Consider the following 23123-nt stretch of genomic DNA (forward strand, 5'->3'; position numbering starts at 1 on the left):
TATAAGCATGTCTATGTATACATACATTTATAAGTAAGTATATGTCTGTACATTTAAAATGTGACTATGTCACAAGACAACTTGAGTGAAATTTTATTTTTATTTGTTTATTCTTTTTTTTGTGGTACAAGGATTGAACCCAATGGAATTCTACCTCTGATCTACATCTTCAGCCCTGTTTTATTTTTTATTTTGAAACAAGATCTCACTAAATTGCTTACACTGGCCTCACACCTGCAGCCCTCCTGTATCAGCCTCCCGAATACTAGGGTTAGAAGTGTGTGCCACCACAACTCAACTTGGGTGAATTTTTAAAAATATTCTTGAAATAATAAGACCTTCCTGAGTTAGAAACCATGGAGAAAAAGAGTGACAATTTGGTTACGTCTACAGGTTATTATATATGAAGTGATTTTTTTTTAAGAAATGCACATGGAACTCAAGAAGACCTATCTTTTAAGAGAGACACTAGCAGTTTCATTTCATAAAAGACTTTTTCCAATTATTTTAACTTTGATATTGTTTTATTATTTTAAAAAATACACATCCATCTTACTTTAGTGATTAAAAGTGACTCCTTTTATAAGACCGCTCCTTGATCTTATATTATCCTTAGAATTATTTGTGATACATAAGCATTTAGATTTTCCAGTTGCACGGTGTTTGTTTTTAACTAGGAGTCTTCTCATGAATGAGTGGCGATCATTAATCCTTCCATCATTTGCCAAGGCCAAGTGGAGGATATGGTAACTCATTTTAGTGTCATGGGAACGTACTCAGCATACTTCATGCAGTAGGTGCTATACTAGACAGTGGGGCTAAAGGGATGCTCTGGGATTCCAACTAACTGATAACACAGAGTCTAGACACTAGTCAGTTGCCATGTTGAGGATGGGAGTAAAAAATAATTGATGAGTTCATCTATCAGTTGATGTTCTGTTGACAAATCCTGAAGTACAAATGATTTAACCAATAATTAGGCAGCTTGATTATCTGCTCTGGGTCCCTCAAGAGTTCCTGGAGGTAGTCCCTTAAATGGAAAGAGGATCGTCTGCAGAATCATTACTCTAGAATTAAAATAAGGAAAGTCAATGCAAATAACAAAGTTCTGGCCATTTAAGAGTAATAAAAAAAAAACCCACTTACTTGGTTTCAAATACAATAAGAAAAGAAGGAAAAAAGAGCCCTGAAATGAAGAATAAGAACTCTAACTCAGGTTGTTCCTGTTGCAATTTGTTGTTTCTCATTTAATTATTTGAAACTTACATTTAATAGTCTCATATTATTATAGGTTGTAATTTTATTGTCAAAAAATCTAAAAATGATTTAATTTATAACAGAGACAGAACAGGGAGCATTTATTTTTTTACAGAAATATGTATGAATTAACTTTACAAGAATATACTGAACACCTTCATCAAACACTGTGCTGGGAGCTGGGGACATAAGGGTGAACAAATTCAGACACTAACACATATCAAGTTTCAGTAGCAACAAGGCTTGAGAAGAAAAGTCATATGGACCTCAAGGAAAACAATTCGATCTGCACAAGGAGGTAAGGGAAAGAATCCATCCAAAGACCATGCTTTTAATGATTACTCAGCTGATGATGGAACAGTAAGGTCTCCAGGCTACAGGTACAAACAGAACAAATGCCTGGATAGAAGCTCCCATTGGCTAGGTGCAAAAAGCTAGAGAAGTCAGGCACAAGGTGACACCGTGACAGGGCTCAGACAGCTTTGCCTTTATCCTAAGAAGCTGTGCTCAGGGTTTTGGGTGGGGCTCCCCAAGACACATTTCTACTGCTGGGGAACTCTCGTATCTTATAAGCAGTAGGAATGAAAACTTGATAATTTTACATTACTAATGATAAGGCCCACGGCCTTTAACAAGTATTGTACAGAAAAGGCGGAATGAAGAATCAGAGTAGAGGCCATAGGTTCTAAGGTTAGAAACTGGAGGAAGAACGTCATGGCCTCTCATTAGGGTAATATTTGGGTTTTTCATAGTCCTGGACCAGCCTCCCTCTACCACTTTGTCTTCTTCTAATAGCACAAGGGATAGGGCCACCATGTCTTACCACTGGTTATTTACTCACTAGATTTTTTCTTATCTCACCTCACTGCAAAGGAGAACAGCTTCACTAATTTTGCCCACGTTTTCCAAATTCTTAAGCAACCACAGAATTTCCTGGGGTTCCCTAAAGGAGGCTTCTGGAGACAAGACCGTACACTGGGAAGGAAATGGTCAAGACCTGATTTTCCAACATGGAAGGTCAGCTAGGCACCAGACTTCACCGTTGGAAAGAAAGCTATATGGAGATGTTGATGGGTCTGAAGAAGTGGCCAAGCCAGCCTTGGGGTAAGAGGAGAGTCTAGTAGGAAATGCTTGGGAGAACCCTCATCTTCCCACTCACTTTCTTGCTCTTGAGAGCTCTGATAGGAGCTCTGATGCTCTGGCCCCACCGCTTCAGATAAGATAAATAGAAGTTGTGGAGTAGGAGTTGAGGTAGAAGTGTAAGGAAATGTTCCTGAGCACAAATGGGTCCATGTGTCCCAGCTCATCCTCTAGCTGGTCTCTGTGTGCCTGGGAATGGCTCCCCTGCCATGAGCTTGCAGCCCACTTGAGTCAGCTTCTTGGCATTTTCATATCTTCTTCTTGTTCCTCTTCTTTGCTATCTTTCCCACTCTCACTGCATTTCCTATTTATTATTTCTCCCTATGATTGGACAGATGGTGTGGAGTAAGGTCTGTTGGGAGGACTAGAGTGGGATACTTTTTCTACAGCATACACATACAAGTACCACTCAGGTGCCAGTACTACCTTCAATCTGTGCAGAGAGATCTGAGAAAATAGTTTCAAGACACATATTTTTACATTTCCCAGATCCCCTCACGCAATCCCACTATTTTGTCCTGGCAATGAGGCATATTTTCATTGTTTTCTGAAGGACAGAAAATGCTGATGAGTCCTTTTTCCTTCGATATACAACATGGGGAAACAGCAACACTGTGCACTTTTCTTTGTTTTTCAATATGGATGAGAGGATAAAATATTTGCAAAGATTCAAAAAAAAAGTGAGAGATTGTAATTTAGGATGCTAACCTTTCCCTATGGCAGTACCAGCAGATCTTTCCAAGATTGCTAAGGGGTTCAGAATTTGAGGGAGCGTGGAGCCCCTCAGCTGCTGGAGATCACTTTCACAGACTCCTGTAATTATGTGCAAGGGCTGGCATTTGCAAGGTTGGTCGAATGCCTGGCTTTTCAAACTGGGGCGTTGGCAGTGTGCCAGAGGGACCATAAACCACAGGAAGAGCACCTTCCTGAGGATTAATCATACAAAAAGATTTGTTGCAGGAGGGCTGTAAAATTACTTAAGTGTAAGTAATGCAAAGCATTTTGTTTTAAGAATATTATAATATACTTATGATTTAGAATATAAATGAAATTTCAACTAAAAAAAATCCTCACTTGCATAGACTATACCCTGGTACCTTGAGGAAACAGATTCATGAAGAAGGTATATATTAATATGGTACCCATTTCTAACATGTGAGGAAGCTTGAAATAGAAGTTCAAGGAAGGGATTAATGGGTAGACCTTCCTGGACTATAATTTCTAGTAGGACTGATTTCTAAATTTCTGATCTTGCTGCCCTTCTCTTTGGCTTGACTGGGCACTGACCAAAGTTTTTACATGAACTAGTTGAATGTTGCAGGCAAGTCATTCAGCAGCATCAGGTCTCTTGTTTTTCCCAGCCACGAAAATAAGGATTAAGTACGGTTTCCAAAACAGCTTCCAGCTTCCAGAGGCCATAATCCTAGAAATTAAAAAAAAATGTGCAAGCTTTCTGTGCATTTTGGGCAATGAAAGCAAGCACTGGGCTTCTCCCCTCTTTAAAACAAGTGGTAGGGTAACTGTTACTCATTCCCAAGGTCTTCTAAGAAAGAAGATTAAAAATGTACTGCACAAAAACAATAGTTTGGATTTGTCCCTAAGAATTTGCTGTCTTACAACATGAAACTTCACTTTTGAGATCATAAGTAACTGCAATTGCTGTCTCTCTCACTGAAACTTTTATTTATTTATAGAGAAAATAAAATGTTTCCATTTCATTGTTAAAGCTTGGTAAAATTTAAGAAGCTGGAAGGTGCTTAGGCAAGTTGACCCTTTTTTCCACAATTGGCTATGGTGTTTAGTGTGATGTAGAAAGCATGGCACAATACTGCAGGCTTCATTTCCAGAAAGCCTAACCCACAGGCCCTAGCACAACATCCAGAGGTGGTCGAGTGAAGACATCTGGCTGTCAAAGGAGTAGCAGAAGGAAAGCAACACAAAGGGAAGAGGCTCTTATTATAAGAGATTACTGACCACTGTCATTCTGAGCACGAGTAAAGTCTCCTTCAAATAGTAAATTATTTATTCATCCATGGAGACACTCTTCTATACTCCAGGTATTAGTAGTGAATACAACACAAACCCCCCTGGGCCCTCAGAGATTCAGATTCTGTTAGGAGAGTGATAACGATATGTTATTATTAACAATATTAGTAACAAAAATCATTAAATGTATATTGCTATATGTCTAAAACCAAGATAAGCACTTCAATGCATTATATAATCTTTACAAGAATCCCTGTTAAAGGCATTATCATCCCCATTTGACAGTTGAGGTTACTGAGGCATAAAGAGAATAAGTAGTGGAATGAGAGCACATAGCTAATGAGAAACAATTTGAGAAATGTAGATCGAGAGTCAACCCATGCCCACAGCCACCCTGATAGACATCCTTCCCTAATGTCCTTAGCCCCATAAGAGGAGAAGGAACGCAGTGATACACAAAGACTGACTGCACTTGAACACATTGTGGTACAGGCCACGTGTTAAGAAACCTACATCACCACATGGGACAGCAGGACACCAGAGCTATCAAGACATAGCAGCTTTTGAAGGGGCTTGGGAAAAATTAAAGAACAAAAAAGGATATGAGAATTGTTTCAAGAAGAACATAAATTAACTTAGGAACTGCTGCTGCATCACATTTATAGTTTGTAAACATAGATATACAGTTATACATTAATCAGATGCTTAGAAGCATTATTCATAATAGCCCCAAAATAAGAACAGCTCAGATATCCATTAACTGATGAATGAGCAAAATGTGATATGCAGATACAATGGAGCACTAACAAAGAGAAAGAAAGAAATGATCCTGCCATAATATAGATGAACCATGAAAATACGGTGTTAAGTGAAACACATCAGTCACAAAAAGCCATACATTTTATGATTCCATCTATATAAAGTATCCAGAATAGGCACATCTAGAGAGATCAGGAATAAATTAATAGTTGTCTACGGCTGAGGAAAAGGGAAAAAGGAATGACACCTAATATGGGATTTCTTTGGGGGCTGAGGAACATCTTCTAATATTAGATTATGATAATGATCGCACAGCTCTGTGAATATAATAGAATAACTTTAAAAATACATTTTCATGTTATATGAATTATATCTTAATTAAATTGCTTTTGAAAATTGGGCTTTGTTATTATCTGACTTTTTTGTTATCGTTGTCAAGTCTAAATGAAATAATTTTCATTCTTTAACGGAAGAAAAAAAAATGGGGTATGATAGAAACTAGTGGCTACTGAACCCAGAGTTTCGAGTCTAGTGTAGAGAGAACAGATCAATAGCTTCTGTCACAATTCGCGAACTATTTATATTTTAATTGCTAAATATTTATTAAGACCTATGTTTTCTCCACTACTGTTCTAGGTGCTAGGATATAACAAAGATATAAATGAGAGCCAGTTCTACTTCTAAGTCCCATTTATCAGAATGAGAATCTTGAATAAAGGGAAAGTGAGTTTTATCCAAAATGTAGTCACTTGGGAAGAAGAATCGGGACCATTAGGTGAAGCCAGATTCATTTAGAACATTTAGAAGTGAACTCAAGTCAACGACTTCTAGAAGTGAGGCAATTTTATGTTGATTTTTAAAATTTCAGTTCAATTTGCTGTCATTTTAGGGAACTCTCCTTGTTGACAGGGCTGAAATGGGAGGCAAAGTATGAACTACTATCTTCAGTTCTAATGATTCTAGTAAGACTTCCTTTGACTGTCAGAAAATACAGATCTATTATTTCCATTCAAATGTGCTCAGACTCTCCCCTAAATTCACATTTCCCTAGAGTTCTTAGATACTCAGAATTTTGATCTATTGTTTAGGATCTATTGTATGACTATAGATGGATGTAGCCTTAGAGACTAAGGGTATTAGAGAAACAAATTGTAATTGATTTCTCTAACAGTTTCTATGGAAATGGACCAGAATTACACTGTAACAAGGGATGTAATTATTTATTTACTATATATATATATGTATACATACATGTTGCCATTGATATGCCTGAAAATTTTGCAAGAAGTATTGCACCAAAAAGTGTAAATACAATTGAGGTGAAATCTAAATGTCTACATACGCTGGCTGACAATGATTGACAGATGGTTGAACATATGCCCTAAGAATTCCACACTGCCATGCTTTTAAGGATTCAGATAATGATATTTTAATACAATAGATAATATAAAAATCACCAAATATGAATGCAAAATAAGCACCCATTCTGGGTAGGTAAATCACCCCTATACTGTTAAGGAGTGATTTGTGTGGTTTACTTTGCCTTTCTTTTCCCCTTGAGTGGTAAAATCTAAAAGACCATCAAAATATAATGCACTTTTCTTTCCACATAATAGAATTATAGTCAGAAATATGAATTCTAAACAAGACTAAACTTTTCAAACTCCTTTCCAGTTAGAATGGTCCTGAGATGAATTTCTCTCCAACAAAAAGTGAATAGGGACAATGATAATCAATGCTACCCTGAGTTTAGGGACCCTGAGATAGAGGATGTGTCCATTGTATGTATGAGTGTGTGTGTGCACGCACGTGTGTGTGTGTGTGTGTGTGTGTGTGTGTCCCTTCCCTCAAAAAAAAATCAGGGTAGATAAGCCAATGATAGCAAGATAGCAATGTCTTCAGGAAGGCATAACAGATTCCTAGCTCCATGAATGATAGAGTGGAAAAATTCTTTACACAAACAGAATGTTTACTTGAAGTTGTTAGAAAAAGGCAAAATAACCATCTATACTCACTAAGCCACTCTATTTTGGAACGTCTTTGTTACGGAAGCTTAGCTTTAACTAATAGAGTCTCTTTCAGAGGCATTCCAATATACATTTCAATAATAGAATCATTGATTAAAATAATTTGACATGGAAATCACTCTTAGAGAAATAAATATACATAACTTCTCTAAGAACTGTCAAAATTATTTTTAAAGTCTTTTCTAAAGGCAGCTGAGCTGTGTTTTTGAAACTCACCCCAAGATACAAATATATACAAGAAGTAAGATAGATAGGTGTCATTCAAGACTGAATTAGCAAAACAAGCACATATAAACTATTTCAGCAATCACACTGAAGTGTGGCTACATCTCACATATTCCTAAACAGTTACTTACGGAGATTTTCTTAATAGAATTCCTATTTTTCAAGGTGTCTGAAAGATATTCCTGAAGCAACTACTAAGTAGATAGACCCTGCGATTTACTAATGTAGCTTTCCTGTCTCCTTTAGACTTAGTGCTTTAATGCTTCTTCTATAAGGAAATTCATTTTCAAAATACAGCATAACTATTTGTGGCAGCATCAGAGGAAGAGGCAGGTTGAAACTCAATTGTTCCTTCTAATCCATGGTCAAATTTTCACCTTCACACATTTGCAAGAGACCTCAGAAAGAGCAATAAAATTCTAATACTTATAACTTTTTGAGACACTTAATCTTTTAATTAGCTCCCCAAATTGTTCAGTTTGAACAGAACACTAGGGAGCCTGAGAGTGGTTTCTCACTGGGTCTACCATACTAGAAAGCTAAGTTTCTAGAATGTTCACTCTGTTAGCAGATCCCCTGGGGGAAGCCCGCCTTATGTGTCTCACTGTCAAAAATACTTCACTATCAAAATATTGTTGTTAGATACCTGAGACTATTTTTCAGCATGAAGGTAGTACTTTGAGTATATGAGCTTGATTTTTTAATGTTAAAGACCCATATAGCTTTGAGATAAACAGAGGAATTTATACCATGTTTGGGGGATATATGTATAAATGTGTATGTGTATGAATATGTTAATTAAAACTATCAAAATCTTAAGCCCCGAAAGGGTTAAAAACAATTTAATAGCCAGAATGTTGTTGTCTCAAGGTCTCTCTTACTGCCTCATAATTTGGCCTCAGCACTACATTTTCTTAAGGGAAGTAAGTCGCACTGATTCTAATGGTACTTTGTTTGAGGGCCAGTGATTAACTCAAGGATTGCCAAGAGTGATAATGTTTCTATTAGTGGAAATAATTTGACAAGGATAAAAAGCATAGGATGCCAGAAAAGAGATTTTACGAGAGGGAAAAGAGTCATCATTAACCACCTGAAAGGAAGTTTTCAAAGCAAATGGAAATATCAAAGAGAAGAGAAGAAAGCAGGGGGAAGGGAGAGGGGGCTGGAGAGATGAAAGGAAGGGATACATATTTTTGTCAATTTTGCTCTGGTTCCCAAATGGGTTACATAAGAGAACTGTTCTGGCACGATCGGAATTGCACAGCGATGGCTGTCACACCTTCTCAAATCTGTCAGTATTTAAAGCTGACAGAGGAGGGCATGGCCCTAGAATGGTCATTGGAGAACATCCTGTTTTCTTTCCAAGTCGTGTCTCTGAGTTTAGACAGATGTACTGGTAAAAATATTTGCCATGTATATAGAAGGTTAACAAAACAGCACATTGCTCTCCTTTATCTCCATTAGAAGCAGGGCAAACTTGAATGCAAATGAGATTCAATTAGGAAGTTGAGACCTGGCAGCATTTGCTGGAAACCAAAGGGAAATCAGGGAATTCAAGAGAAACAGGCCTTACACGTTAATAACAGACACAAATGAATGAATATGGGAGCTGCTGCAGCTAACTTATACTGCACTTAACTTTTTCTTCAGATTTTCAGCCAATAACTCAATGTCTGAAATTGCTTCCTCTCTAAAAATGCCAAATCATACCTGGAAAGCAAATGACAAGATTGTTTTCTTTTTCTTTTTCTCCAGAGAGTATATTTTCTCAATGTTCAAGTACTCAAGAGATACACTTTTCCACCTGGATGTTGTATCTGTTAACTATAGTACTCTCATAAAAATGGACTAATATTATTTTTGCCGTTCATTTCTCAGTAAAAAATTCCTTTGCCATGTATCATGTCTAGCCCATTTTGTTAAAGTTATTAACACCAGAGTGTCCAAAGAGAGCTCAAAGGGCAAAAGGCACGCACGAGGTCTGAAATGTCTATCATGGAAGTTCAAATATGTCCCTCTGAGACTGGTGTGGAGGCCAAATCAAATTTTTAACAGGAATCTGGAGGCCCCTGTAAGCTTCACCTGGATCTATTTTTCCCAAAGTAGCACAGGCATGTCTTTGGTATTTTGCCAAGTGTGGCCTTTTATCCTGAGTGTAAGCAGAGGGGCTGGTGCCATGTGCAACCATACTGAAAGCATTTTGCTAGAACAGCCACAGTGGCCCTGAAAGTCGGAGTGGAAAAGACTGGCTCCTCTTCTAAGAGAACTTCAAAGGAGACAGAGTTTGTTCCAATCATGTCTCTTCCCTAAATCAGCTTTAGTCACAGGGTGGATATTCTCCAGTCGCATCCTGCAAAAAGGTTTAGCTGAAATCTGGGCATAATGGCACATGCTTGTAATCCCAATACTTGGGATTCTGAGACAGGAGGATCATAGGTTTGCAGCCAGCCTCAGCAACTTAGTGAGGCCCTGTTTCAAAATAAAAATGAAAACAGGAATAAAATAAGAATAAAAAGCCGGGCGTGGTGGCGCACGCTTGTAATCCCCGTGCTTGGGAGGCAGAGACAGGAGGATCGTGCTGGTTCTGAGACAGCCTCGCTGGTTTAAGAGACCCTGTTTCCAAATATAAAATAGGTCTGGGAGTATAGCCCAGAGATAGAAGGGCTTCCAGGAACCCCAGTACCACAAAAAAAAAAAAAAAAAAAGAAAGAAAGATTTAAAAAATAGGGCTGGGAGTGTAGCTCAGAGGTAGAATGCCCCTGGGTTCAACTCCCAGTTCCCTAAGTGGGAAAGAAAAAGTCTGGCTGATTTTGCTGTACTTGAGAGTTTGCCTTGGTAAAGCTGAGCAGCAGAACAACTGGGGAAGGGGGACAGGCAGCTTCTTCTGTGCTATAAAGATCCCAAAGCACGGGGGTCAGCCAGGTCCTCCAGGGTCACTCTGCATGTGATAGTGCTGAGTTTCCATTAAATGGGGATGGTCACTGAAGTTATGTGAGTATGAGATTGGGGTGGGGTTAAATAACTAAATGCTTCCAGAAGATAGTTCCACAATACTCATAAGATCTGAAAGTGAAGGCAACTCCAAAGTAAACAGGTATCTGAGAAGTAACAACTCCTAAGGAAGTATGCTATGTCCAGAGCATGTTGGGAGAAGTCAGAATAAGCCAACCAGTATGTTCCTGACTAACCACTGCCCCAGAGATCATAATTAACCACAAAGGGATATTTTTTTAAAATAAGTGACAGCCAGCATGGTGGCACACAGTTGTAATCCCAGCATTTGGGAGGCTGAAGCAGGAGGATCATGGTTAGTAGGACAGCCTCATCTACTTACTGAGGCCTTTTGAAAATCAGTGAGACCTTGTTTCAAAATAAAGGATGAAAAATAGGGCTGAGGGTGTAGCTTGGAGGTAGAATGACCCTGGGTTCCTCCCAGTATGCAAAAAAAAAAAAAAAAAAAAAAATTAAGTGATGTATTTATTTGGATCTCCAACTGAAGAAGGTGGATACTGCCATACTTACAAATATCATTTGCAGTTTAAGAATGCTTTTTAGAAACACTTTTCTTTTCCTTGATATAAATATTAGCCAATTAAGAAAATTTCAACAGAGTAGGATGACTACTGATAGTGATAATGTCTTCTATAGTTGAAAATGCTAGAAGTTATTTTGAATGTTATCACTGTAAAGACACAGCAGATATTAGAGGGGGTAGATAGGTTAGTCTTGATTTGAACACTTGCACGAGGTCTGCATGTGTCAAAAGATCAAATAAATTTGTGTGATTTTATGTGTTAATTAAAAATAAAGAAAAAATACCAATTGGTTAGCTTCCCCTGTTATTTTGCCAGTCAACAATTCCTTTTTCTCCTAGGCAACAATTTGTGTTACAATCCTTACCATTGTCTGGAACAACAAATATCTACTGAACTTCTCTTACAGACACAGTGCCTTTCTTGGAACTGGGTGTACAAAGAATATGTACAAGTCAGTTCATATTATTTAAAGAATTCCAAGTTGACTGTGAGTACAGAATATGTAAGCAAAAAAATCTATGGAGCAATTAGAGAGCATTTGATAACTATCCAGAGGCAAACGCTGAAGGCTATCAGAAGGTATAATCACCATTGAAGACTGGCAGAGTCAAAGAAGACTTGGTGGAGGCCAAGCTTTGATATGTTATGTGATATGTACAAATATGTATGGTGTGTTTTACTTTGGGACACTGGGTAGAAAAGAGCGTGATAGCACATGTTAGTTTTGTGAATATGTGTATGAGGGGGGGATAGTATAAAGGGGACATTTCAAGAGGGTTCCCACAGTTGGCCCTTGTTATTTATATGACATGTTATTTATATGAGATTCAGTAAATCGCATATTTAGGTCACAGAAGATGTGTCATGCTGGATGTGTTATGCTGGATGAAAAGCTTCTTGGATACTTCTCAAACTAGATTATGGAGAAAACAATAGTCCAGAAAATAGTCGAGAGAGTAAGATTTTCTATAGTTGAAAAACTCTGAAAATGCTGCAAACTAAATACTCCTCTAAAAAATACAAAGGCAGTCGGGCGTGGTGGCGCAAGCTTGTAATCCCTGCGCTTGGGAGGCGGAGACAGGAGGATCGCTTGGGAGGCGGAGACAGGAGGATCGCGCAGGTTAAGAGACCCAGTTTCCAAATAAAAATATTTAAAAAAATAGGTCTGGGAGTGTAGCCCGGAGGTAGAAGGGCTTCCAGGAACCCTAGTACCACCAAAAATTAAAATAAAATACAAAAGCAAAGTATATATAAACTTCATAGTACATTGATTCACATATCAAGGAGAAATCCCCCCCCCCCTTTCTCTAACAACAACAAAAAAAAAATTATGGAAAATTCCTGGAAGCCCTTCTACCTCCGGGCTACACTCCCAGACCTATTTTATATCTTTTATTTGGAAACAGGGTCTCTTAAGCCAGCACAGCTGACTTCGAACCTGCGTGATCCTCCTCTCTCTGCCTCCCAAGCACAGGGATACAAGCCTGTGCCACCACGCCCGGCTCTCTAACAAATTTTTAAAGCACCACATTACGGGGATATATAAAGTGTCCATGGTTAAGGCAAGGAAGAATGAACAATAATCTGCAAGTAACAGAATATGATCAAAGGCTCCTGAGCAGATAGAAAACATGTACCAAATGGTATTTTAGAAAAAGTAATTGGGAAAGGTTTGAAATATGGAATAGGAAAAACAAGGAACAAAACCAAAAGATTATCCTGAAAACTTGCTCTGAACCCATTCTTGTATGACATACAAAGTGTTGCAGCTTCCTGATGGACGACATGGACAAAGCCCGAGGAACGGAAGGTTCCTGAAAGAGTTAAAGGAGATTCTATGAAAGGTCGAATTCTCCAAAACTCTGGGCGTGACCACTGTCTTTCCGGAATTTGCCCCCCAGGACCCACCCGCAAGGTCAGGGGCCTGATCTTAGAGACCTGTAATCAGGGGGCTAATCACAAGACCTGTGATGTCACAGGCCTTCCTTTTGTCTTGTTTATGATTGGTGATTTACTTGTCTTTCACTTAATGCCTCACTATTGTTCTTTGGTGTTTATGCTTTTCTACTAGGAATTTCACTGGTGTAGGGCATAAAATCTTGGTTTTAATAAAAAAAAAAAAACAAAACTGGGTCAGTTGCACTAGAGGAAATTGTTCAGGGTAGTTGCTCATCAGGCAATTACATTTCAGTATGGCTACTCATCAGGTAGCTGTTGCTTTCATTTCAGGACAGCTGGTCATCAGCCAACTGTCTTGTGTTCAGGGCAGCTGCCCATCAGGTAGCTGTTCAATTTCCCCTCTCAGGTCTCTCCCTCCCAAATCCCAGAGAAAAATCTCCACAGCTTCCTATGCTTGATTTAAATTTTTTTTCTTTATAACTGAGGATTTTCTTTTAAAACTATCATTTCAAATCTCTATAAATGAAGGCAAATGTAAAACTAATCTGAATAATGAAGGAGGAGGAGAGGCTTCTGAAGAAGAGCAAAAAAATTTGGTCTACAACATATTGGTCTTGGGGAAAAAAATAAAAAATACTCAGAAAGCTTTGACTTCACAAGAATCATATGAAATGATTTTTAAGCTCTATAATGTTGAATCATCCACAAAATACAGAGACTTGGAGTATTCTAAAAGCTACTACAGCAGGATGCCATGGAGCTAATAATAAACATGAAATCTCAGGCCCAATGGAGCTAACTAATATTCCATTGGATCTTGAGGGTATTAGCCTCCATTTCAACCTATCCAAAATACAGGGAAAAGTGATGAGTAGCCAGGACCTGAGAATGTACATTCATCAACACAGCATCATCATACAAACAATTAAGCTTGTTTAATAACAGCCTTTCAAAACAGCTAGAGCAGCTCATTCAACTGATGTCCTCCCCAACCATCTTCACTGTTTTCTTTTCATTCACCACAGTGGCGTACTACCACTCCACTCAAAATAGCCATTCTATTTTAAGCCTTATTACTTTCTCTAGAAAGAAATTCCTGCGCCTCAGGGATTATCATTGAGCTTGATCCACAGTAGATCTGATTTAGTTTTCATGGTATTACAGAAGTCTCCAGTTTGATGGAACCTTTTCATCTTCCTTTATTTTTCTCTTTTTCTTTCTAGTCATTCCCTTTTTTATAGGATATCATACTAGATAAACTTCTCTTTTGGAGTTCTCCACACATTACCACAATATTCTCAGGCACAAAACAGACATCAACAATCAGACAAAGGTAATAAGCAAAGAAAAAATGATGTGCATAATATGAGTTTAAGTAGTTGGGTTGTGGTTTGTCTGTTGTCAAGGAAAATTGAGATTATGATAAAAGAACATACTCAGAGTGAAAATTATTTCTGCAACAGAGTCTGCTTTGGCTCTATATAAGGTGAAATAAAGGGTTAGGCTCTTTAATAGGCAAAACATTGCACATAATACTTCCCTTAAGCATATATTTAAGATTTCTAACGACATTTGTGAAGTATAAAGAATGGCCATGATGGGGATAACTGAGCAGGTGATCTAGTATAGTTCTCTTGAGCCCATTATCTACCTTGTTTCCACAAAGTGGAATATTGATTTCTGAAGTGGAATCAGAAAAAGAAAAAGGCTTGCCTGGATTTTTAAATGTGTGACCAAATCATTAATCGCTTAATTTGATTCAGTCCTACACTTTTCATTTTATTTTCACCAAGATCTTAGAAAGAAATACTAGATTAAGAAAAATTAAATTTTCTACTTGTGACATCATTCTAAGTATGCTTCCCCTGTAGTAATGAATTTAAACATTTTTACGTAATTTATATTTCTGCTACAAGCTTTCACGTGAAAAGTTTAAGTTCAGAAAGTTTATAACCTCTTTTGCTTGGGTCAGAAGACAATAAAATGACAAATATGCTGCATTTTACCTGATATGGTAAAATATACTTATTAAGGACCTGTGTAAAAATGCATAGAAAATACTGTAGGTGAAAGAATACTTAAAGAGCTTTAGGCTAGTGAAAACAAATAAGTAAAACATTCACTATTTTAAAAAGTCAATCAATGCCAGGAAAAATATTTACAACTTATTAAAACTCTTTGTTTTTATTAATAATCATTTCTTTGGATTTCCTAAAAGTTGGAAGATACAGATCTATGCATCTGTATACACTTTAATGTTTCTATTACTTTGTGATTTATAATAAAATAATGAAAATGCTAGGCTTAATGTGCATTATTGTTCTGAGTTAAAACCTGACTTTACTAAAGAAAACAATGCTAGAGGTCAATTTTACAAGAAGAAACTTTTTGCTTAACAAAAAACTTCAAGACACAATGTATCAAACCATTTAATGTGATAGCTGATATAACCAAATTCACAAATACAAAGAAATCTGGAGAGCCTCCGAGATTCCGTAATGGGATTTAATGCATTCTGAATCTCTTTAAATTATACCAAAATATATTAATCATAGAACCTCTTTGTTTTTTTGGATAATCACCAACCCATATTTAACAACAACAACAAAAAGAACCAAGGAAATAGATCATGGGAAGCTGGCTCACTTACCATATATGCCTGTTGAGATGCAGGGAAATGCCTGTAAATAAACATAAAAATTGCAATCAAATTTAAAGGAATAGCTCTTCTTGTCATCATTTACCTTACCTGAGGATGAGATGGCCTCTACCTGCATACTCAGAACTATGAATTGGGGCAGGAGACACTCTGAAATGGGAATATTGGATTAACTAAAATTTTCTCCTTATCTGCAAATATACATACACTCAATAACCCACTGCTATATTTTTAAGAATGTTTCAAAGCATTTGTTAAACACTATTGTAAAATTAAATTACATATATCCACAATGAAATAGATATCAAAGAAAATAATCAGAACTGATTTTTCTACTTTCTTCATTATATTTTACTGTAACCTATGCTCTTTAAGATTTTTTTATGTCTATCATAAGGTAGCTCTTGAGTGTCTCTTCCCAGATCTCTGTTATATGTTATGCTGGAGGTTTGAAAACAAAATCATCAGTCAATAGTCATGATCCATATCATGGGACAACTAAAACCAAGGTCTGGCTACTGCAAATACAAAATTTTGGCAGAATTTTTCAAAAGTGTTTTTAAAGAGCTATTTAGAATTTTTTTAAAAATATTTTTATTATAGTCTTACATCTTAATGGGATAAAAGATGGTGAAGGCATACATGCACACATCACCTTGCCCCATCCCCACTCCAATCCCTCCCCATACCTCCTTCCCATGCTTGGCTTAGTCATTGACTATGATACGTTCGTTTAAGTACATCATATGCTTAGTGTCCCTCTTCCCCCCTCCCATCCCCTCAGTTAGGTCTCCTTATTTGCTCCTCTATAGAATCTCCTTCTTCATCTAGAGTTCCTCCTATTACCCATTTCTCCCTAGCTTTCACATATTAGGGAAAGCATCAAATTTCTTTATTGTGACTGACTAATCTCACTTAGCATAATGTCCTACAGTTCCATCCATTTCCCTGTAAATGATGTAATTGCGTTTTTCTTTATGGCTGAGTAAAATTCCATTGTGTACATATCCCACAGTTTTGTAATCCACTCATCTGTTGATGGACATCTTAGCTGGTTCCACAGTTTGGCAATGGTGAATTGTGTAGCTATGATACACATGCATTGGTTTGGTAGTTTGGTTTCTTTTCTTTTGAGTAGATAGCCAGAGGTGGTACTGCTGGATCAAATGGTAAGTTCATTACCATTTTTCTGAGGATCCTTTATACTATTTTCAAAAGTGTTTGTACTAATTTGCAATCTCACCAACAATGTTTTAGAGTTCTCACTTCTCCACATCCTCGCCAGCATTTGTTGTTGTTTGTATTTTGAATGATTGCCATTCTAAACAGAGTTAGGTGAAATCTCAAGGTAGTTTTAATTTGCATCTCTCTGATTGTCAATGATGTTGAACATTTTTTCATGTATTTATTGGCCATTTGAATTTCTTCTTTTGTGAAGTGTCTATTTAATTCACTTGCCCATTTTTTGACTGGGTTATTTGTTTTCTTAGTGCTGAGTTTCTTGAGCTCTCGGTATATTCTAGATATTAGTCCTCTATTGGAAGAGTAGCTGGCAAAAATCTCCCATTTTCTTGGCTCTCGGTGGAGGTTCTTGAGAGTTTCCTTTGCTGTCAGAAGCTCTTCAGTTTCATGCAATCACACAGTATTGATTCGCCTTTTAGTTTCTCGTGCCTTTGGGGTCTTGTTGAGAAAGTTTTTATCTGTGCCTATGTGTTGCAGTGTTGACCTCCTTCAAAGAGCTTCAAGGTCTCTGATTTAATTTCCAAATCTTTGATTCATCTTTTTTTGGGGGGTGGGGTAGTGGTACTGGGGGTGGAACCCAGGGGCTTTTCCACCTCCAGGCTATACTCTCAGACCTATTTTATACTTTATTTGGAAGCAGGGTCTCACAAAATTGCTGAGAGCCTCATTCAGTAGCTGTGGCTGGCTTTAAACCAGTGCGATCCTCCTGTCTCAGCCTCCCAAGTGCTGTGATTACAAGCATGTGCCACCACTCCTGGCTTCTTTGATCCATCTTGAATTGACTCTTGTGCAGGGTGAAAAAGTGGGATTTATTTCAAGTTTTCCACATATGGTTAACCAGTTTTGCCAACACCATTTGTTGAACAGGCTTTTTTCTAGTGTATGTTTTTTTGGACCCTTTGTCAAAAATCAATTGGATGTGTGTAGTTATGTTTCTGTGTCTTCTATTCTGATCCATTGGTCTATGTCTCTGATTTTGTGCCAGTACCATGCTGTTTTTATTACAATGGCTTTTTAGTATAGTTTAAAGTTAGGTATTGTGTTTCTTCTGGCATGTTTCTTTTTTTTTTTTAGAATAGGGTCTAATATAATTAAGAGAATAAGTGAAAGGTATATGTATAATAGAGTTCATTCCTCATCTTTCATAGTAAAATATAATACATAATTTCTATAATAGATAAAGCAATAAATAACAGTATTAGCTTGTTATAGAAAGTATAATTAATAAAAACAACCAGGAGTTAAATGATTGGCTTTGGGGAGTAGGAGGGATAGAAAATATTAGAAAGAATGAGGAATGGGACATAAGGCCATTCTTTTATTATCAAATTAAATTCTATGGTGTTATATAAAACGTTTTTATACATTTCTTTGACAGAAAATACTAAAATTTAAAGTAAAGCAGGCTAGTGAATCTCTTTATGTAAACTAATTTATAATGAGGTAACAAATAATCTCCCAATCCTAGGGGCTTAAAAGAACCAAAGGTTTATTTATTGCTCATTGTGTATGTCCATCTAAGGCCAGCTGTGGCCTTTATACCATTTCCTTCTCATTCCAACACCCAGGCTACTGCAGCAGCCACCACCTCGAACTCTGTGGTCACCCATGAAGTGATAGCATGTACTGGCTTTTAAAGTTTCCATGCAATTACGGTGAATGGGCCAAAGCAGGTCACTTGGCCCCACTGTACTTCAAGTACACAACATGCAATCCAATCCTAAACCAGGCATGGAGGCACACGCTAGTAATCCTAGTACTTAGAAGACTGAGTCAGGGAGATTACGGGTTTAAGGACACCCTCAGCTACTTAGTGAGGCCCTCTGCAACTCAGTGAGACCGTTTCAAAATAAAGAATAAAAATTAGGGCTGGAAGTGTAGCTCAGAGGTAGAATGCCCCTGGATTCCATCCCCAGAACTTAAAAAGAAAGTAGTTTCAAGTAAAATTCATGTTTATACTTGTTCTCACATTTTTCTCAAAATTTTTATATATTGTTCAGCCAAATTTGTAGTAAGTATTAACATGTCAGCAAATGTTTTAAAGACTGGCTCTCAAGTAAAAGGGCATATACTATTGAAGTTTATCTTAAAATATATTGACATGACTTACATATAAGAATCAATACAATACCCATTAAATTACCAAGATCATTCCTAACACACATAGAAAAATCAGTCCTAAAATTCATATGAAATAACAAAAAAATACAGAATAGCCAAAGTAGTTCTTAGCAACAAAAACCATGCAGGAGGAATCACAATACCTGACTTTAAACTATACTACAATGCCTTTTGCCAATGCTCATCTGTGTAAATTCAGTTAAGTTGTTTTAATCTTTCAGACCCTTGTATTTTTCAATCATAAAAAACTCTCAATATAGAAATGTGATATGGTAATTAATGTTAGATTTTTTTTTTAAATTTTGTTCTAAAATCTAAGAACTGCAGCTGCTGCCCACCATATTAACTAACATTACTGTTAAGGTCAATAACAATAATGACAAAATGTCTGAGTTTTTTTTTTTATGTCTTTGAGTTAATGTGTACTCACTCCATTTTATTTTCTATAACATTTTATAGGCTAGATGGTTCTTTCTCTTATATGATGCCTTACTGAAATCATCAAAATTTGTGTAATTCTGTTTTAGAAAGAGTAGTAATTCACTCTGTTAAATGTCTGCAAAATGACAGATTTTATTTTCTGCTCCTGCAGAATTTTTTATTAGTAAAATGCTAATGTTTATAATAAGAAAATAAGGCAATGTTTGGGCTATAGTAGATGCTATTTTTTAAATTATATTGAGTTAATTATTTGATTCTGAGCCGGGCGTGGTGGCAAATGCTTGTAATCCCAGCATTCGGAGGCTGAGACCAGAGGATTGAGGTTCGCAGACAGCCTCGGCTACTCAGTGAGGCCCTCTGCAACTCAGTGAGACCCAATTTCAAAATAAAGAATAAAAAGTAGGGAAGGGCGTGTAGCTTGGAGGTCAAATACCCCTGGGTTCCATCCCCAGATCGGCAAAAAAAAAAAAAAAATTGATTCTTAGGGGTGTGCGTTAAGTAAAATAAAAATGTGGGTCTGGCAGAGTGTGAAAAACACGAGAGAGGTCCGGTACACGTGGCATTCACTTTAATTGCACGGCTCTCCCAGGGATTGGGGCTGGGCAGTTCCATGGGGCCTGCATGCCCGTTGGAGGCTAGAAGAGGCGGGCTCTTCTTTTTAAGCTATGCATCTCAGGGGGAGGGGTTTACTCTTGGGCACACAGGCTTCTCCTGAGATGCTGCTCCCAGGGCAGAATGTGGAAGGGACCCCAACAAATCAGTGTGTATGCATGTTTATATGTGTGTATTTTTAAAATTTTTATTGGTGCATTGTAGTCATACATCTTAATGGAGTACAAGATGGTAGAGGCACACATGCACACATCACTCATTTAGCCCTTACCCATTTCCCCTCCCTCCTTTTCAAGTTTGGCTTAGTAATTACCTTTGATATGTAAGTGAATGTGTACCGTGAACATTAGGGAATTTCCCTCCCTCTCCCCCCATCACTCACAGGTCGCTTTATTGCTTATCTGTGTTTTTTTCTTCTTCATCTATGTGTTTCTGCAATGTGCAGGTCAAAACCCAGGGCCTGTTGCATACTGCGCAAGCACTCGCTGAGCCATCCACTACCAGCTTGCAGTGCCAATAAGATATGAAGAATATTTCTGGAATGACTCATTTTGCCCAATCACAGAGACCAATAGTATAAAGCAAAAATAAAAATATTGTAGTCTCTTTATGGGTCTTCACCCAGATCACCAAGAGGTTTTACTCTCAGTATCAATTGCAAGCTCACTGTCAGCAACTTGTTACTAATACAAAGAACTCAGAGTTCAAGAATAGTCTTTGGAAGATAGAAATTAGAGGAGATTCTGAGTCATCCCTGCATGCTGTGCCCTGTCACTCACCTTCCACTGTGCCTTTTTAGTGTGATGGAGAGAGGGAAGCTTCAGCTCAAACTCTCAGAGTGTCATGGGAGCAAACTAAACACACGGGAAATTGTTGATCTTGGGTTTAGAGGAAAGTAGAAGTTGGAGAACAGTTACGTAAAGCCTCCAATGGGAAAGAAAGGCCAAATTTTACCTCTTCCTCTCAGGGATTTTCAGCTGGGGTTGAGAATTAAATTGACATAAGATGGATCCACCAACAGGAGAAAAGCAATCAAATTTAATCCAAGTCTTACGTGGCATTAGAGCGTTTATAAGGACATGAAGATCCCCAGATGCAAGTAGAGCTGAATGCTTATTACTGAAGACAGAGATTAAAAACGCAAGAGGGTGTGTGGGGGGGTAGGTGACTGGGTGGGAAGAGACTAAAAAGATAAAGGTTAGTTTAACAGGAAAGTGTTGGTATCGATTTCCCTTGGCCTCAGTTTCCTGTTCTTTTTGTATAGGGGGAACATTTTTTCACATCAGAATTTGATTTTCTGCTTCTAATAAGGAAAGTAAAAACATTCCAGAACACATTTTTAAGGGCCATTTAGATATTTTTCTAGAAGAGATGGATTTGGATATTTTTTCTAGAAGAGATGCATTCTCTAAACTTCAAAGAAAAAGCAGAAGAAAACACAATGTTTTCATTAACAGTAAAGAGGCCAGTTTAAACTCCCACACCATGGGGCTGTTTCCTTAACTGCTCTAAATGTCAGTTTTCTCTTCGGCAAACATAAGCATCAAAGGGTTTTTTTGGTGGACAAAAAGGAATTAGAAATAGTTTATTTTGGCAACAAAAAGTGATAGCTTGACTAATGGTGGTTTCTGCCATGGACACAGTGATGCCCACCAGATCATTTCAAAACGGAAGTTATTTCCTAAGAGCTGAGACTCCCCATCTTGTCATAAGTGATATTTTGGATCAGATAATTATTTGTTCTTGGAGGCTGTCTTTACATGTTCAGTAGCGTCTCTATACACTACCCAGTAGATGCCTGTAGCATTACCCCTGTTGTGACAAAGATATTTACATTGCCAGCCAGGCGTGGTGGCACAAGCTTGTAATTCCAGTACTTGTGAGGCTGAGACAGGAGGATCATACAGGTCCGAAGCCAGCTTCAGCTACTAGCGAGGCTCTAAGCAACTTAGTGCGGCACTGTTTTCAAATATAGGTCTGGGAGTACAGCCCAGAGGTAGAAAGACCCTGGGTTCCATCCTCAGTACCAACATATATATATATATATATATATATATGTGTGTGTGTGTGTGTGTGTGTGTGTGTGTGTGTGTGTGTGTATTTACATTTACATATATATTTTATATATGTAAACATTATACATTTACATATATAATATATATTTGCATATATATTTACATATATTTACATTGCTAAATGTCCCCTAAAGGGAAAATCATCCCTGCTCGAGGACCACTGCCCTAGAGTCTGGGGCCTAGAACTTGGGAGTGTTTTGCTTTAAGCAGACAGTCTTCACCCGGGAACCTTTTCTGAGATTGCTTCAGCTGTGAAGTTCCACGTCACTTGGAATCATATCCCTTTCCAGAACAGCCCACACTGATAACTGAGAGATGAAGAGTACAAAGGCCTGGCCATCATGGCTCAATCAATGCAATGGTGAAGGGCTCTTCTAACCTTAGCCTCCCACAGAGTTAGCAGGGACTGACACTGGGCCTGTATCACAGCTGATCTCTCCCCTCAGCCCACTCCTGCTTCTTCCCCACTCTTCCCAAGATGCTGATGCTGAGGGCATTCCTTAACAGACATCCAACACCCTCGACTCTGCTTCATAATTTGCTTTCTGGGGAATTGATCTGCACTGACTACCTCTGCTTTCCTCTTCAGTACAGTTTTATGAGTTGTTCTCTCATCAGATCTTGGAAGAAAGAACACACCGAGCAGTTAATGGCAGCATTCATTTGCCTCAGCTCCCAGTTCTATCTTGAAATCAATGATGCAACTTAATAATTGAGTCTGAATGCACCAAGTGCCTTGTCTGTTTTAACAAGGACAAATAGCTTCATCATAAAATGACAGTGTTGCCTTAAATGTGAAGGCAAACAGTAATTCAATGGAGGATGGCTTTGGTAATATTGTTGTGTTAACTCAAATAAAAAGGCAATGATAAGGCAGAGGTGGAAATACAATATCATGGGAAAATTCATTTCACTTAAGTTTACATTAAGTTTGATAATAATTGATCTAAACTATTCTTCATTAATCATTTTTTATTACTTAAGAGAAAGAGAGATATTAGAAAAAGGGAGAGAACATTGGGGAGGAAAGGAGAGAGAGAGAGAGAGCAAGGGAGACTCAACTAAGGCACTAAGGAACTTTGGAGCACAGTCTGTGTTCTCTGCCATCATAAATTTCTGATGGGGCCAGGAGAAGGACATTGCA

General features: G+C 37.7%; 1 protein-coding gene across 1 annotated transcript in view; it reads right to left on the reverse strand.

Annotated features, from left to right (window-relative positions):
• The window catches only part of MACROD2 (mono-ADP ribosylhydrolase 2), a gene marked incomplete at both ends in the record, with an annotated part of 2062459 nt that overhangs the window by 656996 nt on the left and 1382340 nt on the right, over nt 1–23123 (reverse strand). Inside the window, one exon of the mRNA XM_080716162.1 lies at nt 15480–15510. Within this exon, the coding sequence (XP_080572288.1) occupies nt 15480–15510 (31 nt within the window). The remainder of the gene's footprint in view (nt 1–15479; nt 15511–23123) is intronic.

The sequence above is a fragment of the Muscardinus avellanarius genome, assembly GCF_963383645.1.
Source record: "Muscardinus avellanarius genome assembly, chromosome: 19".
In the NCBI taxonomy this organism is placed as follows: Eukaryota; Metazoa; Chordata; class Mammalia; order Rodentia; family Gliridae; genus Muscardinus; species Muscardinus avellanarius.